We start from the raw sequence: 22,094 nt of genomic DNA on the forward strand, positions 1-22,094 counted from the left end.
GGGTAGAGCCATAACCTCCCCATCGGCCCTGCCCTGAGTGTGGCAGTGGCGGCGCCCCAACCCCCTGATCCACCCTGCTCTGTGTGTGACAGGGGGCGGTGCCCCAACTCCCCTATCAGCCCTACTCTGTGAGTGACAGGAGGGAGCTCCTCAACCCCCTGATCAGCCCTGCTCTGTGCGTGACAGGAGGGAGCTCCCCAACCCCCTGATCAACCCTGCTCTGTGCGTGACAGGGGGCAGCGCCCCAACTCCCCAATCGGCCCTGCTCTGAGCCCGACCAGGGGCTGCACCTAGGGATTGGGCCTGCCCTCTGCCACCCGGGAGCAGGCCTAAGCCAGCAGGTCGTTATCTCCCAAGGGGTCCCAGACTGCGAGAGGGCACAGGCCGGGCTGAGGGACCCCCTCTCCCCCCGCAACTGCACAAATTTTTGTGCAATGGCCTCTAGTTGGTATATAATTCATAGTCAATTATATATAGCTAATGTCAACTATAAAATATTTAAAAATGTTTTATACCATTGAGAATGTCCAAGTTGGAGAAAGATAACATGAATATGTTCCATAAGAAGAAAAAGATCTATATGAATTTTAAGACAATTTTAAGGGATTGCTTAGGTTCTTTCCTTCAACCACACCCCTTTCCACATGTGGAAATCATATTATAAATGAAATAAAAACCCAAAAGCTTCTAATAGAAATATTCAATATTGAAGTTGAGCCTCTGTATTTCCATCCTTTAATTCAATTTTTTCTTATTTTTCTATTTATATTCTTTCATTTAACTCTTCTATCCAGAATATATTTATTTAAATGGCCCACATCTTATAATTCACCTATAATTAATAAGTGATCCAATAACTAGTACAGAGCTGTTTCTCAGTAAATCTGCTGAATGCCATTCAATTATATTTTATTCAGCTAAACTTCGTTCCATTTTGAACTAGTGAATTCTGATCTGGGTGTGAATTCTCAAGGATTAACTATCTGGCATGCTTTTCAACTTGACCTTGCCACTTTCGCTGGTGTATTCTTTTTCTCTATGCAATATTTCCTTTTCACAGGCCATAAAATTCAGTGATAAGCATTCTTGTTAGAGGTGCAGTATTCCCTAGTGGCAAGCAGATTTAGTGACTCTAACTAAAGTAAATAATTGAATATCTTGAATTATTAACCAAAGTATTTTTCCCCTAGTAAGCAGACACCTCTCTGTTTTCTTGGTTTGTAAATTCTTTGGACTTAAAAATAATTTAATCTCAACTCCTTTTTCAAAATTTCAATCATAATCTGACAAAAGAAATGTATCTTAGTGAGAAAAGCTAAAGACAGTTCTAAGCAATTCTTTCATTTTAGTTTTTCACATTAAATTTATGAAATATTTCAAATTTGTATACCACAATATACAGCCATATACCCATCACTAAAATTTAACCAACTGGCATTCAATTTCTTTATATATATATATATGTGTGTGTGTGTGTGTGTGTGTGTATGTGTGTGTATATATATGTGTGTGTGTGTGTGTGTGTATATTTACTTCAGAGAGGGAGAGAGAGAAACATCAATGATGAGAAAGAATCATTGATTGGCTCCCTTCTGCATGCCCTCTATTGGGGATGGAGCCTGAAACCTGGGCATGTGCCCTGACTGGGAATTGAACTGTGACCTGGTTCATAGGTCGACACTCAACCACAGAGCCACTCTGGCTGAGCTAAATTTCTTTAAGGTCTGATGAGGCTGCCTGAGGTGACTTAACAGTGGAGTTTTTACACTTGAATGGCACAGAATGCTTATGCAGTGACCTGGTCACAAGGTCCTGAATGTTGGAGGCTGTGGGGTTTTAAGGGTTATTGTAACTGAGATTAATAATAGGATTCCCACCATCATTGTCACTAAAGCAAAAGTACAATTTTAGAATAAATATCTCCTTTACCCATATTCTTTATACTTTGCTTATTTTATTTACAGATCACTTTCATATACTTTAAGATAGATGAATTATGTACAATAATATTAGCGAATATTTACAGATTGTGAACTGTATGCTAGGCACTGTGCTAAATTTTTATGCACTCGTTCACTGAAGCTTTGAAGCCACCCTTGAAGTAGGTATTCCTACTTTTTCCACATTATTGGTGAAGAGGCTGAAGGTTGCAGCGGCAATGAATGCCTTGCTCCCTGGTTCAAGCCCTGGCAATGTCTCTAAAGCTCATTTGTTTGGTAATCATTACACTGGGCTGCCTTCCAACTTGCAAACCCCCTGGAAGCCTCGCTCCAGCTAGACAAACACACTCAAAATTACTGGGCCAGTCAACCCTGACTGAGTCAAGAAGAGAACTGTTGGAGGGCTATGAGGAACATACTCCTGGAGTACAGAGGAACAAATAGGGTTTAAAATTGCTGCTGGGTGGCTTCGGTGGCCTTCCTTGCCTTTTCTCTTTCTTCTTCTACATTTCCTATGAGAACTCATGATGGATTTATTGAAATAACTGTGGTAGTTTAGCCTGCTTTCTGACAGTAGTTATTCTTGGGGTAGGAGCCTCCCCAATATTGTAAGCTAGGTAAGTGTATTCTACTCATACCCCTCAGTACACACACATTTTTCTTGGCTACAATACATTCAGAAACTTTTAGATCTTCTCACTTAGATTCCCTTTCTTTTTCTGCAAGCTTTTACCTAGGAAAGGGATGTCTGTCGTCGATGTAGATATAGAACATCCCTTTTTCAAGGCCCAGGGATTCCTCCAGGGATAAGGGTCTAAATCTCACAGAATCAAGTTATAGAACATGTGCTCCACCAATACATTTAGGGCTTTATCCTTCTAAAATGCATTATTTTGTCAAATGTCTTCACAAATGCTATTGAAGTTTTTTAGCATTTGTGAAACAGAAATGTTTTGTTGTTTTTTGACAAATTTTAAATTCTTTATCCATAGAAATATAAATGTCATGCACAAAAAGTTAGCTTATTTTATGAGACTGACGCGCTACCTACTGCGCAACGAGGCACCTAAGTTAGCTTATTTTAAAACCTCTAGTGCAGTGATGGCGAACCTATGACACATGTGTCAGAGGTGACACACGAACTCATTTTTTGGGTTGATTTTTCTTTGTTAAGCGGCATTTAAATATATAAAATAAATATCAAAAATATGAATCTTTGTTTTACTATGGTTGCAAATATCAAAAAAATTCTATATGTGACACGGCAACAGAGTTAAGTTAGGGTTTTTCAAAATGCTGACACGCCGAGCTCAAAAGGTTCACCATCACTGCTCTAGGGTGATAAATGAAATATGAGTCTATTATTTTCTGTCTTTGAGTTGTGGATAGATTTAGATAAATTTGTGAGTCTTTGTATATACTAGGTATACCGGTTAATAATGCGAATTTTTTTCAATAGATGGAGTTACACATATGTTTATATATATGCGATTTGATATGTATGCTATTTTGTTGTATTGCTCCTTCAGATTACCACTTGTTCCGATTGATGGCACATGCACTTTCTGAGCAGCACTCCAAAACGTATGAAGTAGTGGAAAATTGGGTCTCTGAATGGTCTGCCTCAAAACAAGAACAATTCTATTGGGACAGTACCACAAATTACCTGAAAGAAGGGGGAATGTGTAGCTAGCGATGGACATTACTTGAATAAAGCACTTTTGATGTTTTTCTTGAAATTATCGTGTTTTCTTTGGATTACAAAATCTGCATTATTACGGTTAATAATATGGATTAAGTATTAACCAGTTAATAGCATGGATTAATTATTAACCGATTAATAATGCAGATTAGCTGTTAACCAGTTAATAGTGAGGATTAACTATTAGCCTGTTAATAATGCAGATTAACTGTTAACTGATTAAAAGTACAGATTAATTATTAACCAGTTAATAGTGTGGATTAATTATTAGCCAATTAATAATGCAAATTAATTGTTAACTGGTTGATAGTGTGGATTAATTATTAACCAATTGATAATGCAGATTAACTGTTAACTGGTTAATAGTGCGGTTTAACTATTAACCGATTAATAATGCAGATTTTGTAATCGAAAGAAAACACCGTAATTTCAAGAGAAACATCAAAAGTGCTTTATTCAAAATAATGTCCATCGCTAGCTACACATTTCCCCCATCTTTCAGGTAATTTGTGGATACCGTCCCAACAGAACTTTTCTTGTTTTGAAGCAGACCATTCAGAGACCCAATTTTCCACTTCTTAGTACGTTTTGAAGTGCTGCTCAGAAAGTACATGTGCCATCAATCAGAACAAGTGGTAATCTGAAGGAGCAAGGTCTGGTGAATACAGTGGGTGGGTTAATACTTCCCAGGCAAGATCTTTTTACGTGTCTTTAACTGGTTTTGAAGTGTGTGATGGTGTGTCATCATGGAGCAAAATTACTTTGCCATGTCTTCTGGCCCATTCTGGTCATTTCAGGATCAAAGCATGGTTCAAATTGATTATTTGTTGTTGGTAACGATCAGTATTAATGGTTTCACCTGGTTTTAGAAACTCATAATACACACCTTCCTGATCCCACCAAATGCAGAGCATTGTCTTCTTTCTGAAGGGATTTGGCATTGCAGTCAATGTTGATGGTTGACCTGGATCAACCCATGATTTTGTGCATTTGGGATTCTCAATATAAATCCACTTTTCATCACCAGTCACAATTCGATGCAAAAAAGACTTTCTTTCCTGCTGTTGAAGCAGGAAAGACTGCTTTCAACTTTTTTTTTACTGATGACTTTTTGTTTTTCCATTTGTCTTTCATTCATTTGATGTGGCACCCATTTTCCTTCCTTTAAAAACTTTCCCATTGCTTGTAAATGACCCGAAATTGTTTGCTGAGCAACATTTAATCATTCTGCAAGTTGTTTTTGAGTTTGACACGCATCTTCATCCAATAATGCTTGTAATTGTTGGCTTCAAACTTTTTTAGCTGACCTGGATGTTCTTTGTCTTTCACATCGAAATCATCACCTTTAAAGTTTTTAAACCAGTGTTTACAAGTATCTTGAGATGGAGCATCTTCACCATAAGCTTCCTGAAGTATACGATAACTTTCAGCAGCACTTTTCTTTAAAATAAAGTATTGCTCTCTTTTTTTGGCATGAAATTCGACATTTTTAACTGTAAAAATATCTATGATGTTAACACCTTCAGGAAATTTGACATATGAAGTTTTGAAGCTTGTTTTCAATACAACAAAACAGCATACATATCAAATCGCATATATATCAACATATGTGCAACTCCATCTATTGAAAAAAATCCGCATTATTAACCGGTACATCCAGTAAGTGTTTTTTTTTTCCCCTATGCTGTCTGCTTTATTATATTATAACCCAAATTTAAGCACTCTAATTCCCAAACAGATACAATTGTCTGAGAAATTCATGTTGTGACTGCTTTTATCGGGTAATAGAAAAGACCAATAAATGACAGTAATTGGGAATCTGACCTAAAGGCGAAAACCAGTTTTCAGCATAGAACTCATGAAAGTAATCAGTCAAAACATGGAAAACAAGTTTTCAGCATAGAGCTGGGAAGCAAATCCAATTCTGCCATTGCTGCATGTGTTCAGCAATTATTTATGGCTCACCGACTCCGTTCTTTCTGATAAGCTTCTGTGATAGGAATGGCACGACTTAATGGGGTTTTACATTAGTAAATGCATCAAGAAAGAAAATGACATCTACTGCCTTTGATGTTTAGATCACATATTTTAAAAAGTGACGTGCACATTGTTTTTGGAGTATTTTTGTCCTTTTCTCAAATGATTGCTAAATTTGTTACTTTTATAAATAGCAGGTGAATGTTGTGGAACACAGAGACATATCAGTAAGAATATTGTTTTTATTTAAATGTAATATTCTACTTAAGATGATATTTAAATACTGCCCACCCATCATTACACTTTTTTCTCAGCTAGTATATTGCCAAGGGTCGTTCTCCTAATTGTTTTAAAAGCCCAGGTAGTATTTGAGGCTCTACTCCATGCCCACAGGAAATGGAGGTGAACCTCAGGTTTAATCAGAGTTAGCTTTAGTGACTGAATCAAAATCTGGTGGGAGGCTTCAAGTCTTTTCTTGTTTTATTATGGAGAGTTCTGGAGCAGGGACCAGAGTAATGAGGGGAGAGGAGAGTGGTGGCTCCAGCTGTTTATCACTTGGTATGGAAGGATTTTAATGGTTAGACTCTAGGTCAGCCCAGAGCCACCCTGTTCTACCTCTTTTGTTAAGAGGAGCTAACCTTCCTAAGAGTTGTGTTCTATCAAGTGCCTGCTGCTGGACCTAACTCTGCTTCTTCTCCTGTGAGATGACCTAACACAGTTGGCAATGATGACAACTAACTCACATTTTTCTCTTTGGGGTCAGGCTTCCTTTTCTTCTCTGGCAGAAATATTACAGTATTACAACATACAAAAATTTGCTACATTTTTCTCGGTGTGAAGCAAGGGATAACGACTGAAAAAAAAATTCCTATGAACAAGTTTTCTCCTCTTAGGTATATTAGTACTTGCATTGTCTCATAAATATCGAAAAGACCCACGCTTTAGGTATTCTCCAAGTCCAAGTATATCAAGTCCTTTTATTTACAAATGAAGAGGGCAGTATTTCATTCATGATGACATTCATTCAACAAATATTTATTGAGAAACTTCTATGAGCCAGACAATGTTCTGGAGATAAAGCAGTGAGCAAAATAGGAAGGAAAAACATCTTGGCCCTTATGGTCAACCATAGCAGAAGCAAATGATAAACAAGGTAAATAAGCCAAGTACATGGAATGTTAGAAAACTATTAAATGCTATTCATAAAGATCAATCAGGGAAGAAGGACAGGAAGTGAAGGGGGGTCAATGAGGAACTCATTGAAAAGGTGGCATTTGAGAAATGACCTGAAGAAAATGAGGGAGTAAGGCATTACGTTATTAGAAGAGTATTCTAGGCACAGAGAGCAGCAAATGCAACCATCCGGAGGCAGGAGCACTCTGGCACATCCGAGGAGCTGCAGGAAGGCTAGTGTGTCTGGCCTGGAGTGAGACTACATAGTAGAAGGAGGTGGTTAGAGGGAGCTAGGGGCTGCGCGGCCAATTGCCTTAGAAGTCATTACAAGGACTTTGGCTATTTTTTGTCAATTGGGAAACTATTAGCAGGTTTTGAACAAAGTGACCTAATCTGGCTTGTGTTTTAACAGGATCCTTTTGCTGCTATGTTGAGAAAGTACTGTAAGAAAGCAATGTGGCAGCAGAGTCCAATTAGCAGGTTGTTGATGATAATTTGGGCTATGTGTAGCCATGGAGCTGGGTGAGGCAATAGGATGTTATGAATGTGAAGTGTGAGAGAGAGGAGATGAGGGTGACTCCAAAGTCACTGGCCTGAACAAATGGAAGAACGACCTGCTCTTTATTGAAACAGAGAAAACTATGAGAGCAGGGTTAGTTTTGATAGAAGTGGGTAGAGGAGGGGTTATCAGAATCTCATTTCCAGACCTGCCAAGTTTGAAATGGTCTTAGATATTAAGTGATGATGAGATAGAGGCCCAGGATGGAGGCCTAAAATTGGAATATATATATATAACAGAGAAGATTACCAAGAGAGTGAGCACAGATACTGAAGAGAATATGCGTGTCCAAGAATTGAGATGAAAAGCAACCAACCAAGAAAACAGAGTTCAGATCTGTGAGAAATGTGGTAAACAGGAAGTATAAGAGAAAGGATTCTAAGAGAGTGGTCAACTCTGTTTAATGCTGCTAACAGGTCAAACAAATTAGTTCTAGGAAGTAACCACTGATTTAGTTGTAGTGAAGGTCATTAAGGACTTTGATAGAAACAGTTTTAATGGATCAAAGGTTGGGGTAATCTTATTGGAAAGGTTCAAGTGGGAGGTGAGAAATTGGACACAAAAATATGAATAACTCTGTTAAGTAGAAAGAGAAAGCAAGGGGACATGGCTCTGGCCCGCCTGATGAGGCAGGATTGTCGTAGGGTCTGCTGACAATCACATGAGCGTGAGCATTAGCTGTGCATACAGTTGTAACCTCAAATGACCTTGCATAGGCTAGACATACAGATTTTTGAAATGTTTGTCATTGATACATTCATGCTAAAAAGAGAAATATTAATCAAGCAAGCTCCCTTAATGTACAAATATTCTTCCCTTTTTTAGCTTTTATTTTATGTCCAACATTTTCTCCAGATTCTTCTTTGAAAGTTAGTTTTTAACTGTATCATTCAGGACTCCTACACTGTGATGCTTTGTTTGCACGTCAGTCTCCCGTCCTGGCCTAAGTTTCTTGAGAAGGCCCATATTTTATTTTCCTTTACATATCCATCTCATAGCCCAGCTCCTGGCACATGGTGGACACTCCATTTACGTTTTTTGAATGAGTGACTTTTATGTTCCATATTGTCATATGATGTGTTTGAGGTCAAGTTAGTGTCTTCCAAAAGTTTGCTATTAACTTCCAAATAGAACTTGTGCTTGGTCATTGTGTTTCCCATAGAGTTCCTGTGGAGCAGACCTAGTGAGGACAGGCTCTCTGAAGCTCAGTAGCACATCCATTGGGAACTCATCTTTGAAAAGGACAAAGCGAAAGGCACCTTCCCCACCCTCCCAAATACCCCTGCATCAAAGTGATGAAAGCCACATGACTGGTAATGTTACTTTTCCCATTCACATTACATTAGTATTGTGTTCTGTTTAATATAGACAGTAGAAATGATATGTTACTAGTGGCCCGGTGCATGAAATTCATGCATGGGGGGAGGGGTGTCCCTCAGCCTGGCCTGCACCCTCGAAATCCGGGACTGCTAGCTCCTAACTGCTGACCTGCCTGCCTGCCTGATTGCCCCTAACCACTCTGCCTGCCAGCCTGCTCACCCCCAACTCCCCCCCCCACTAGCCTTCTCACCCCCACTGCCCCCCCTGCCAGCCTGATCACCCCCAACTGCCCTCCCCTCCTGGCCTGATCGCCCCTAACCACCTCTGCCTTGGCCCCACCACCATGGCTTTGTCCAGAAGGACGTCCGGAAGGTCTCCTGGTCTAATTAGCACATTACCCTTTTATTAGTATAGATAAATCATGTCTTTTTATTAACAATAATAGTTAAACTTAGGCTTTTAGTTAAGTTTAATAATAACACTTAGCCCCTAATTATTCTCACTTAACTACCTTTTAAAAATCCGCAACATGACAAAATGAAATGAAAGGATTGTGCAGCTTCATGATCCTAATGAGTATGTGACGATTTATAAATCTGTTCAGAAAGATGCAGCCATTCAGGATTGACTACATGTAGGAATGGAAATCTAAGTAGCTTAGTAAAATGGCTGTCTCTTTCGGAATTATATAAAAGTAAGCTACTAAGGAATTGTTTCTTTTGTAAGTGTCACTTGTTTCCAATTTGTGCTGCTTCTGTGTTCTAGCCCTGCGGTCAGTGCCTGCAGTTCCTACGGACAGTGTTTCAGAGGCAAGCTCTCCTGAGGGGCTTCCCAGCCCAGGTGTGTATTCACCTTTACTCCATATCATGGAATTAAGGTGAAGGATCTTTTATGACAATTGAGGAATGAATCGGGTATAATGTTCTCTATATGAAAGGGATACAGATGCTTTGACTCCATTTCCCAGATTTTATATTATGAAATGAAAATATTTTTCCCTGGGGTTAGGGCATGAAATAAGCACATTCAAAATTTTAGGTCTGGTTCCTTGAGTCAGTTCCCTACATGGTCTCCTGATTTTTCCTATGTAATGTCAGGTTATAAGTTATTAATCTCCTTTCCAAGAATAATGACATATCTTGGTGTGTTCAGAAGAAAACTTACATGAAGATGTAAAGCACCATTCTTTTTGTAATTCAATTGGTCATCTATTTTCAGTTAAAACATAGTTCATTCTTTTAAAAAAATTTTTTTTACTCTTTATTGTTGATAAAACACCATTCTTCATGCAACTGTCCTAAGTATGAATTTAACATGCAAAGTGTTCAAATCTAATGGTAAAAACTTGTTATTATGAAATATTTTTATTATATGTTTTCATTTTAGATTCCCAATAAATTAAATTCAGGTAAAAATAAAATAATTCAAGCTGATTCTGTTTCCTAATATTTTTTAATAAAAGCTACTTATTAGTAGCTATTATAAAAATGAGTATGATAAAAATTTCTTAATTCTTAGACTTAATTTAAAGTTAAATATAAGTGACTATGATGAGCTAATGATGTATAATCAAAAATAGAATATTATTATGCCAGTAGGATAATTTGATAGGTATGCAAATTGCTTAATATAACCTTACCTAGTTTTTACAATTCATATTCACAAATACAGAGAGAACTCAGAAGTACCCAAATGTTCCTGAATCTTTTGTATTTAGATGATATTTAGGAGTTGGAATTTTGACACATCTTACACAAAAAAATTCTCCTCTCCTCTCTAATTAAAAGTATTACCGTTAGATACCTAGTAATGATTTTACCTAACTTTTACCCAAAATGATATTAATGATATCATCTATTTCAAAAAAGAAAATTTATTACATTATATCACACAATATAAGTGAAATAAGAAAATTTGGAAGTATTAGAAGAAAAGGTATACTTGCTATTCAAACTTTGCTTAATATCTATTTCAATTCCTTTTTTTTTTCTTTTACTTCTTCTTGTTTAATGCATGGGTAATTGTGAGCTAACAAATCTGATTCCTTCCGAAATACTTCTTGGTCTCTGCCTGCCTTAACTCTTGTCTAAGTACCATTTCCACAGATTTTCCTTCTTTGGCAGAAGCCTCACTTGGCCCTGGGCTCCCCAGTTATGAACAGTGCACTGTGCCCAAAGGGGCAGACGACATCTCTCTCGTGGAGTGCCCTGAAACGCCCGAGGCAGCCGCAGCATCTCTGACATGTAGGTGACCGGGCCTTTCTTGAGATGTAAGATGAATGAAATCAGTGGTTCTGCAGCATTTCAGTTCCTCTTCTATTTGGCTTTCTTCTTCTGTGGCAAACTGTTTGAACTTTATTACTTAACTATAAAAAATCCATGTTTTTCTTTCTTGAAGTTCTCTTTTGTTACCTAGGCATGGCTTATTTTCTGTAGTATTGCTTTTGATTGGGATTTTTATTTTTAAAATGTTGGAATTATTTTGTGACCAGTGGCAAAACTTTATAGTTAGGTAATACTTGAATGTTATAAATATTTTCTCAATTTTTCAGTGATTCAGAAAGAGTCCTTATCACCTCAAAGTGGTTATTTAAAATTAGTATATTATCATACACTGCTTATAGGAATGTACAATCGTGTGGCCAGTTTGGAAAATAGTTTGGCATGTTTTTGTTTGTTTGTTTTAAATAAAATTTAAGCATTTGTTTTCTATATGACCCAGCAATCACACTCCTAGCTATTTTCTCAAGAAAAATGAAAACTTATGTGTATACACAAACTTCCTTGTGAACTATTATAGAATTTTTATTCATAATTGCCAAAAGCAGGAAACAATTCAGTGTCCCTAAACTGATGAATGAATAAAAATAACTGGTTGGTTCATACATCAGAATACTAACATCTATCTGTAAATAGGAATTAATAACTAATTCATGAAACAACATGGATGAATCTCAAATGTATTATGTTAAATGAAGGAAGCCAGATTAAATGGCTAGATACTGCATGGTTTCATTGACATACTGTCTGGACATAGGAATAATAATTACCAGGAATTGGGATTAGGGAGTGGGGTTGATCACAAAGAACATGGATTGTTTTGTGTGTGTTTTTTTAATCCTCATCCAAGGATATGTTTTTATTGGTTTTTAGAGAGAGAGGAAAGAAGAGAGAAAGAAACATTGATGTGAGAGAGAAATATTGATTGGTTGCCTCCCATATGCGCCCCAACCAGGGATTGAACCCACAACCTAGGTATGTGCCTGACCAGGAATTGAACCTGCAACCTTCTGATGTATGGGGTGATGTGCCAACCAACTGAGCCACCAGACCAGGTTCAAGGCAGGGGAATTTTGGAGGTTGATGGAATTGTTCTAAACCTTGATTGTGCCGCTGGTCATACAACTATATATCTCTGTCAAAACTGGATATTTCAACATATATTCCAAAAGTGATGAATTTTTTTAAAATATGTTTTATTAGTTTTTTTACAGAGAGGAAAGGTGAGGGATAGAGAGTTAGAAACATCGATGAGAGAGAAACATCGATCAGCTGCCTCCTGCACACTCCCTACTGGGGATGTGCCCGCAACCAAGGTACATGCCCTTGACCTGAATCGAACCTGGGACCCTTGAGTCTGCAGGCCAATGCTCTATCCATTGAGCCAGGGCTCCAAAAGTGATGAATTTTACTGAATATAAATTTTACCTCAGTTTTTAAAAATGAAAAAGAAAACAACTCTCCCTGGCAGCAACGACAGTAACGTCTGGCCTAGTTAGCACTTTCTTATGAGTGAATTTTAAAACAGCGACTCACCAGGCTAGATTTAATGTAATATAATTCTGCTAGAGGCCCGATGCATGAAATTCGTGCAAGAGTAGGCCTTCCTTCCCCCAGCTGCCGGCACTGGCTTCCCTCCAGCACCCAGGACCCAGGCTTCCCTCTCAGTCCCAGCTTTGTCCAGAAGGTCGTCCAGAAGGATGTTTGGAAGGACAGCTGGTCTAATTAGCATATTACACTTTTAGTATTGTAGATTTTATCACAAAGAGGTATTTGTCAGATAACTTTGCCATTTTAATCATCTCCAGGAAAAACATACTAGGATCCTAAAAGTAGTGAAATTTTAAGCTTTAATAACTTATAAGTAAAATGCTACAAACTTAGAAAATCATCTTCTGAAAATTAATACTTACGTTTCATTTAATGTACTATATTTTGTGAGTTTTAAATAATTTTAAATATTTTCTTTTTCAATTTTGTTATCTAATTGAGAAGGACTGGAAAACTTAAAAAACTATTCGAACTATATAAAGCTAAGTAAGTAAAAAAGAAATGTCAATAATCACACTTTTAGGTTATGTTTTTATAATATTTTAACATTTATATTTTGGATGTTGTTAAATCTTAAATCTTCACTAAGAATTTGAGCACTGTTGTTTCCACGTGAATATTCTTCCTCTATAACTTTTGGAGCTGAAATATGATAGTTGTGATGTAACGTTTGTGAAAATTATTCATCTTTCACAGCCCTTAACCCATTTTTTTTATTGTAGTCCTCAAATATAGCCATCATATAAGTCAATTAACCCATACAAAAACAAACTTGATTTAATACTTTTTAAAGCTTGAGGAAATTTGTACTAGCTAATCAGCCAACTGTGAAAGCTATTTTGGATTAGAATTTTTAAAAGGAATCAGACTTTTCTATGATATTTAATAAAAGGAAGTCTAAATAACTATTTAGAATTATATGTTTGAGATAATCTGATTATATGTTAACATAATTATTCATCATTAGAAAAGTATTCCACTATTAGTTTTGAATCAGAATTTAAGAGTCTAGCTAATTTTTGTTTTAAAAATTCCTTCTTTGCCAGGATTGTATAGCATGAGTGAGGCAAATTAATATTTAGGATTCTATCTTCATTTCTTTGTAGCTGGAGTAAGCTCTGATTACAGTCTTGAGGAGATAGAAGAAAAGGAAGAACTGAGTGAAGTGCCTAAAGATGAGGCTGAAAATATTTCTGGGAAGTCACAAGATATTCCTTTTGGACCTACTGATATAATAAATACACTGAAAAGTGATCCTGACTCAGCCCTTGGCAGTGATACTGGAGAGTCCTCACAAAACTCCAAAGATGAAAAACAAGAAACTAGAAACACAGATGGACAGTAAGTAGTCTATGTGCCAGAAAGGTGGTGGTGGTTTGTTTAATTAATACTAGTCTTCTGGAATATAGATCTGATATTTTAAATGCAAAGTATCACTTACATGCAACTGTTCGTAAATTAAATCAAATTCAGAAGTTCTAGTACCTCTGTGTCAAATAAACCATAACATGTAGCTAATTTATATGACTCAAAAATAAAAGTTTTGTTTATTTGTATTGTATGTATTTTACCTATTACCTATTTAACCTAAATGAAACATTTAATTTTCAGTTTTGTGAAATGCTCCTTAAAGATTTTTACTGACTTGTATATAAAACAATTCCACATATTAGAGTATGATAATCAATTACCAATATTATTTTTATAGTCAACTTTATGATACAAACAATGCACTTGCCACTTGATCCCAGGAATTGAAAACTATAGTACAGTTCCCTTGCATTTTGTTAAAAATGCCATACCATGAATAAAGATGAAGTTGATTAGACAAAAATAAACCATCTTCATCAAAATTTTGCTATAATTTTCATGGGATTGCCTCCAAATAAAACTCTTCTATCACCAATAAACTCCAGTGAGGTCAGTCCACATTCTGACTTGCCAGAAGTGAACCATGTCATATTATGCTCAGTGAAAAGTCAGTCAGAGAAAGACAAATGCCATATGATTTCACTTATATGTACAATCTAAAGAACAAAATAAATAAGCAAAACAGAAATAGCTTCATAGATACAGAGGACAGACTGACTGTTGTCAAAGGGGGTGTTGGGGGACTGGATGAAAAAAGATGAAGGGATTGAGAAGTACAGATTGGAAGTTAAAAATAGTTTGTAGGGATGTAAAGTATAGCATAGGAAACATCCTATATAATAAAAGGCTAATATGCAAATCAGCCAAATGGCAGAATGACCGGTTGCTATAATGCATACTGACCACCGGGGGCAGACACTCAAGGCAGGAGCTGCCCCCTGGTGGTTAGTGCATTCCCACATGGGAGCGCTGCTCAGCCAGAAGCTGGGCTCAAGGACCCCTCCGCAATGCTAAGGACCCCTCGGGGGATGTCCGTAGAGGGGGTCCCGGACTGCAAGAGGACTCACACCAGGCTGAGGGTCACTCCTCACCCCCCCCACCAATGCACGAATGTTGTACACCAGGCCTCTAGTAGTCAATAATATTGCAGTAACTACATATGGTGCCAGATGGGAACTGGAAATATTGAGGGGAAACACTTTGTAAAGTATAGGATTGTCTAACCACTATGTTGTACACCTGAAAGTAATAATACAAAATAATATTAACTATAAACTGTAATTGAAAAATAAAATTTGACTATGCCAGATGCAAGATTAAAATGTTTCATTTATATCCCTTTTCTTTAAAAGACAAATAGTAATGACAAAAAGACATTGTTTTGGGGGAAAGTATACATTTTACAAGGTTTTTACATCTTTCTTTGTAATATGACCCCCAAATGCTGCTTATATAGCAGCATTTCTCCTCAGTTGCATTTTTTTCTTTGCTATTAAATTTTCAGTATTTGGCAGAAAAAGATGATTATTTTAGTCCATCTGTCTTTGGAAATTATTGCCTGTTTTCTCATTGTGCGTGTGTGCGTGTGTGTGTTTGAATAGTTTCGATATATAACATACAATATCATTTTTGCAGAGAACCACACTTGATGGTATATAATCCAAGAAATGAAGAGAGGGTAGTTGACAATGTAAGAAACTTGAAGTCATTGGGCCCAAGTCAAGGGAATGGTGAGTTCTAAAATCACTAATAGCCAACACTTTCATAGCACTTATGTGCCAAGGGTCATTCTTAATTCTTTATATATATTAACTCATTTAATCTTGTATGTTAACTCATTTATGAGCATTATTATCTTTAGTCCCATTTTATAGATGATTGATTGAACCACAAAGATATTATGTAACTTACTTGAAGTACCACAATTATTTAGTGGTGGGCCTCAGATTTGAACTCAGGTGATATTACTCCAGAGTCTGCTTTTAACTGCCATGTGTACCCGTTTTGTCCTTGTGGTTAAATGTTAGAAGTTATCTGATCTAGAGATTAAAGATGTATACTCAATGCATACTTGTGATTTATTTCTCTTTTTTCCTACATGTTGGTTAATTTAAATATGTATGTTTCCGATTCATTTTCCTCATGGTCTACCATCCCGAGATACAATACTGAGTATTTTTTTAATAATTTCCGCATTTTTTTACTCAATTCAGTTTTTTGTGATGTGGTAGCTGCATTTCTATTGAGAAATCATGATTTTAAAGCTGCTTCCTTATTCTTAAAATGATAATCAAATTAAATATGTTTGGCTAAATTTTGGCATCAAGTTAGTGGTAGGGTCACAGGTACACTTCTGTAATAATACTTACTGGCATTTGCACTTGATTTTTTGCAATGACCTTTGTCAACTCTAGGTGCTTTTTCAAATAAATAAATTCTGTTGCCCTTACAGTAGTTTCATTCTGTTTTCCTCTTTTATTTTTTTCCCTATCCTGCATACTTATATAAATCATCTTTTCATCAGGTCATAGATATTGATGTCAGTTTTGAGTAGGGGAAGGATAATACAAAATAAACATTCTCCTTCTACTGACTATTCTTGAAAAAAAGTGGCCTGTCCATTCATTGACACTTGGTTAGCATCATAATCAGGTATTTTTTATGATGGACTGGGCAATACATTCAGTTATGATTCTAAGTGTCCGGGCCTGACAATCACTTGGAATAATCATGAAATTTTGATTTGAAATTCAGTTAGATGATGGTAAAGTAGGTATAACCCACCAAAAAAAAAAAAAAAAGTGAAAAATAGAAATTTGGATTTCTAAGTCAATAAATTAGAGTTTGTTATAGGGATTTCATTTTTAGGTTGGTGTACCTTCCTTTGGAAAGTGTTTCTATTGCGTAACTGGGATATATCTCTATTCAGTGGAAAGTGAGAAATAAGAGAAGGAAATACATTTAGGCCAAGGACCACTTCTTATATACTTCTTATATATCACTAGAGGCCTGGTGCATGAAATTTGTGCACTGGGGGTAGGGGCAGGGGGTCCCTCAGCCCGGCCTGCACCCTCTCGTAGTCCAGGACCCCTCGGAGGATATCTGTCTGCCAGCAGTCAGACATCCCTCTTGCAATCTGAGACTCCTTGCTCCTTAGACCTGCCACGGAGGTGGGAGAGGTTCCTGCCACCGCCACTGCGCTCACCAGCTGTGAGTCTGGCTTCTGGCTGAGTGGTACTCCCTCTGTGGGAGTGCACTGACCACCAAGGGGCAGCTCCTATGTTGAGCGTCTGCCCCCTGGCAGCCAGTGCGCATCATAGCAACCGGTCATTCTGATTATTCCACCATAACGGTTGCTTAGGCTTTTACTATATAGATTTGCTAGTGCCAAGGACCATTTCTTATATACTTCGGTGCTCATAGCAGCATTGAGAGGAGTACTTTTCATACAGATATTAAATATACTTATCAGCCAAATAAATGAGAGCAAAGGCCGATATGTGCCTCTTCCATGGTTCCTAATCACATGTGCTTAATTTTGTAAATCACAAAAGTTAATAATTATTTATCATTGAGAAAAGTCACTCATGTAGAAAATACATATTCTTATAATTAGTTGCATTTTATTTGGGGAAAATAAAAATGAAAATTATATATTTAATATGGGAACCTTGCAGCATAATATAAGATGTAACTACGATGACCAGTAAATTGTACAGTTAGGCAGGCTTTAAAAACATGATATTTTGAAAAAGTGTTAGTATACAAATTTACCTGGCAACATGATTTTTTTGCCTGCATTTCTTTTTCTTGCCTTTTTTTCTTGTTTTAATAGAGGAACTAGTTTAAATATCTCGTGACACCTTAGGCAGTGAAATTGATGTTTACCGTATACATGAAAGTGAGTGATGATAAAACTATAGAGAAATACTTGATATCCTTTCACAGTTTGGCTCCCAAGGCTCACATTTCACTTGTGCTATGCAAACTACAAGATTGAAAGAGGAGGCCTCTGAGGATTTTGAAGATGGGGGCTAGTTGGTCATTCAGGAGAAGTGATTCTTCTGGGCATTTGAATAGAGAAGCACCGTATATATAACTCAAGCATGTTGCTCAGTACTAGACACATGATGCATACTCAGAAACCCGTGCTTCTTTTCAGATGTCTCATTCCATCTCTTTGCCATCATGTATTTGGCTGGCAACTGTTGCTTTGTTGATGTAGACACTGGCAAATGATTTTTGTTTTTAGGAAGTCTGAATTAGAATTAAGAGGAAAAGTAGTACAGGGAGAGGGGGGCTGTTTTCTCTATTTGAACTCTGAGAAGAATAGGTCATTTTTCCCCAAATGAACAAAACCACCTGATCATTTTTATGTAGTGAAATCACTAGTATTATGACTCAAAACACAGTCCCTTTCGGAGAGGACACTTAGTTGACAACTCAGCCAGTACTGACTGTGTTTTTACTTTAACTCTGAAAGGTAATGTTTCTGTTGTCTGCCTTATTTAAAACTGATAACATTTGCTGGGATTGCTTCCCCGTATTTTTATGTATGAAATAATAAACGACAGAAGAGAATTGAAATGGAAAAACATAAAGAATAAAAAATATATTTTGAATTTGTTAATTTCTTTTGTTATTCTTAACAATGACTGTGATATGAAGTCTTTACTTATAAGAAGAAACATAGCAATGTTCTATGGAGTGCTTGCTCTGGGCAATATCCTATCCTAATAAGCAATGATAGAGAAAATATATACTTGACTCCTAAACAACATGGATTTGAGCTCCATGGGTCCACTTATATACCTATTTTTTTCAATAATATATAAAAGTATATTCCCTTCCTTATGATTTTCTTAATAACATTTTCTTTTCTCTAGCCTGCTTTATTTTAAGAATACCATATATAATGCATATAACATACAGAATATGTGTTAGTCCATTGTTTAGGGTATCAGTAAAGCTTCTAGTCAACAGAAGGCTATTAAGCTTCTGGGAGTCAAAAGTTATATCTGGATTTTTAATTGTGTAGAAAGCTCAGTGTCCCTACCCCCTGAGTCCTTCAAGGGTCAACTGTAATACATACTTTCACATTTTTACATCTGAGCAAACTGAGGCTCAAAGGGTTAAGTAATAAGTTGTGATCACAGATGTTGTAATTAGTCAAGCCCGCTTGCAGATGGGTTCCAGACTCGGGTCTCCATGACACCAAAGCCCATGCTGTTTTCATTAAATGCAACTACCTGATTTTGTGTAATGAGTGAGCCGACAATTTTAAACCGACCTAATTTAGTTTGGGGAGGCAAGCATTGCAAACTGAAGTTTTTCTATTTTTTCTTCCTAATACTTGATGATTTTTTCTTTTTCTCTCAGTAGATCAAAATGAAATAACTGTCACTTCAAGGAATACGGAAGATCATATGAAAGACGGAGTGAGGAGAACAGAAATCAATGGAGGAGGTGTTGCCAAAAATAACAATGTGGACATGGAAGTTGACAGACTTCAGGCACATAAAACTGAAACTGCTAGACGTGACAAGGAAAATCATCTAGCTGCTTCATCAGAACCAGGCCCAACACTGAATCAACCCCGTGCAGAAAAGACAAAAATGCAAGATGCAGCAATTCAGGCAACTCCTTTCTGCAACAGTTTTGATGGGAATCACCGACATCATCATTTGTCCGACTTCAAAGTTGATGAAAGTGTGCAAACTGCAAATAACAACAAATCAACTCAACATTCGTCTTTAAGTCCACAAGGTTCCGTGGACACCTCAAGAGAATTCAGGAGACAGGGCCCTCTCACTGTACATTCAGAAGATCAGCTCACCATGAAAGATTCAATGTATGCACATGGTAATGATGCTCCCGTAGACGAGATTAATAAAAACTCAACGGCTTCTTATATGAAGAATTATCCACTCTACAGACAAGACTACAATCCCAAGCCAAAACCTTCCAATGAAATTACAAGAGAATATATACCCAAAATTGGGATGACTACTTATAAAATAGTGCCGCCCAAGTCCCTGGAAATAGTAAAAGATGGGGAAACAGAAACCTTAGGGTATGAAGATGATCAAGACAGACATTCTTTAGGGAAAAAGCACATGCATGAGAATGTGAAAGAAACTGCAATGCAGACAGAAGATTTTGTTATTTCTGAAATTCCAAAGGAGCCACAGCTAGACCTTCAACCCAAGCCTGCCCTGAGATCAGAGCATAAGGGGCACAGTGTGGCGGGCGTGCCCCACAGCCCCGCGGCAAATCCTCTGAAGCCCACTCCCAGAATGACGAGAGACACTGGCACGGCTCCTTTTGTGCCAAACTTGGAAGATATAAACAATATATTAGAGTCAAGACTTAAATCTCGGGCTTCAAATCCCCAGGCCAAACCAAGTTCCTTTTTTTTGCAAATGCAAAAAAGAGCTTCGGGTCAGTACGTGACATCTGCAGCGGCCAAGAGTGGCCACGCTGCCCCTAACCCTGCTCCACAGGAGCTCCCGAAGAAGGAGGTGGAAAGGGGTCCGAGGCCTCCTCCAGAGCAAACTCCTTCTCCCTCCAGTAAGACAGCTCCTCGCTCGCCTCCGCAGCCCCACGTTAAAGACGCTGATGGTGGCCGCAGCAGTCAGAAGCCTCCGGAAACCCCTCCTCCTCCCCCTGTGGCTCCCAAACCTGTTTCTCTTCCCACAAGTCAGTTGGCAGCGCTAAACCTGAAGACGCTGACTACGTTCGGGGCCCCGCGACCTTACTCGAGCTCGGCGCCTTCGCCCTTCGCCCTGGCCGTGGTGAAGCGGTCTCAGTCCTTCAGCAAAGTGCGCACCGAGTCCTGCAGTGAGGGCGCCTCTGCGCCCGCTCCCAGTGACGCGGAGGAAGGGCAGAGTCCAGCTGTGGACACACCTGTGGACGCCCCACAACTCGGTGTGAGTAATAAGGTAAATTTTACCTTTTCAAAAAGAAGGGGTTCTTGTACTGCATGTTGATATGTTTGTGTATTAAGTCTGAATTCGTATTAATCTATTATCAAACAACCTGCTGTAGAAAAAAAAAGTTTAATACACAGAATCTGATATTTACTCTCAGAATTACTACCTATAATAATAAAAGCATAATATGTTAATTAGACCAGACGTCCTTCCGCATGACCTTCCAGACGAAGCCGGGCCATGAGGGAAGCCTGGGTCCTGGGTGCCAGAGGAAAGCTGGTGCTTGCAGCCGGGGGAAGGAAGGCCTACTCTTGCATGAATTTCGTGCATCAAGCCTCTAGTAATTCATATAATTTGATTGGGTATCAGGCCAACATATAATTATATTCTCAGCAAATATTTATTTTAAAGTTTCTTTGCTCCTACATTTGTATAGCGTACTAGTTTATAGTTCTGACTCTGTTTCCCTGGGTTTTGCTTATCTTAATTTGTTTATAACTTTCTGAATGTTCTGGTTTACTTTATTTTTTTCTCCAATTCTACATAATTGCAAAAATAGTTGTAATTATATAGAAATATAGCCTGGCAGGCATGGCTCAGTGGTTGAGCATGGACCTATGAACTAGGAAGTCATGGTTGGACTCCTGGTCAGGGCACATGCCCAGGTTGCAGGCCTGATCCCCAGTATGGGACGTGCAGGAGGCAGCTGATCCATGATTCTCTCTCATCATAGATGTTTCTATCTCTCTTCCTCTTCCTTCCTCTCTGAAATCAATAAAAATATTTTTAATATATATATTTATATAAACAGTATCAAAGCCTAGGTAAAATAACCAAGCATCTCTCAGCTATGTATTTTCTATAATATACACTTAAACTCAGCTTATTAGATATCTTTACATATAAATAATTTAAAACCAGAGTTTAAATATGCCATTTTCTTAATTTCCTATTTTGTTAATTCAGTGTCAGCTTTTCCAGTTATGTGTATGTTGACCAAAATATCATTTAACTTCTATGTAACCTTAATAATTTACAAAAAGAGGGAGTATTTGTTGACTTAGTGTTTGCTCAACTATTACAGTTCGCCAGATTCACATAGTCAAAGGAGAGGATGAAATTCGCAGAATGAGTTATGATATTCCCCACACAGTTTTTAAAAAGTACTTTGTGTACTTTTACTCTGATCGTGTTTAAAGAATACTTCCATATTTGTGTGACAGTTCCAGATGTATTTTATACGAATTTTTCAAACATTCCGAGAGTAACAGAACATTAACCATATTGCCA

At 37.6% G+C, this 22,094-nt stretch overlaps 1 protein-coding gene across 1 annotated transcript in view; it reads left to right on the top strand.

Annotated features, from left to right (window-relative positions):
- Positions 1-22,094, top strand: part of COBLL1 (cordon-bleu WH2 repeat protein like 1) — a 148,387-nt gene that overhangs the window by 117,007 nt on the left and 9,286 nt on the right. Inside the window, exons 8-13 of the mRNA XM_081095325.1 lie at positions 8,514-8,664; positions 9,437-9,511; positions 10,795-10,914; positions 13,608-13,842; positions 15,508-15,602; positions 19,252-20,813. Of these exons, the coding sequence (XP_080951451.1) occupies positions 8,514-8,664; positions 9,437-9,511; positions 10,795-10,914; positions 13,608-13,842; positions 15,508-15,602; positions 19,252-20,813 (2,238 nt within the window). The remainder of the gene's footprint in view (positions 1-8,513; positions 8,665-9,436; positions 9,512-10,794; positions 10,915-13,607; positions 13,843-15,507; positions 15,603-19,251; positions 20,814-22,094) is intronic.

This window comes from Myotis nattereri, assembly GCF_964212035.1.
Source record: "Myotis nattereri genome assembly, chromosome: 7".
Lineage (NCBI taxonomy): Eukaryota > Metazoa > Chordata > Mammalia > Chiroptera > Vespertilionidae > Myotis > Myotis nattereri.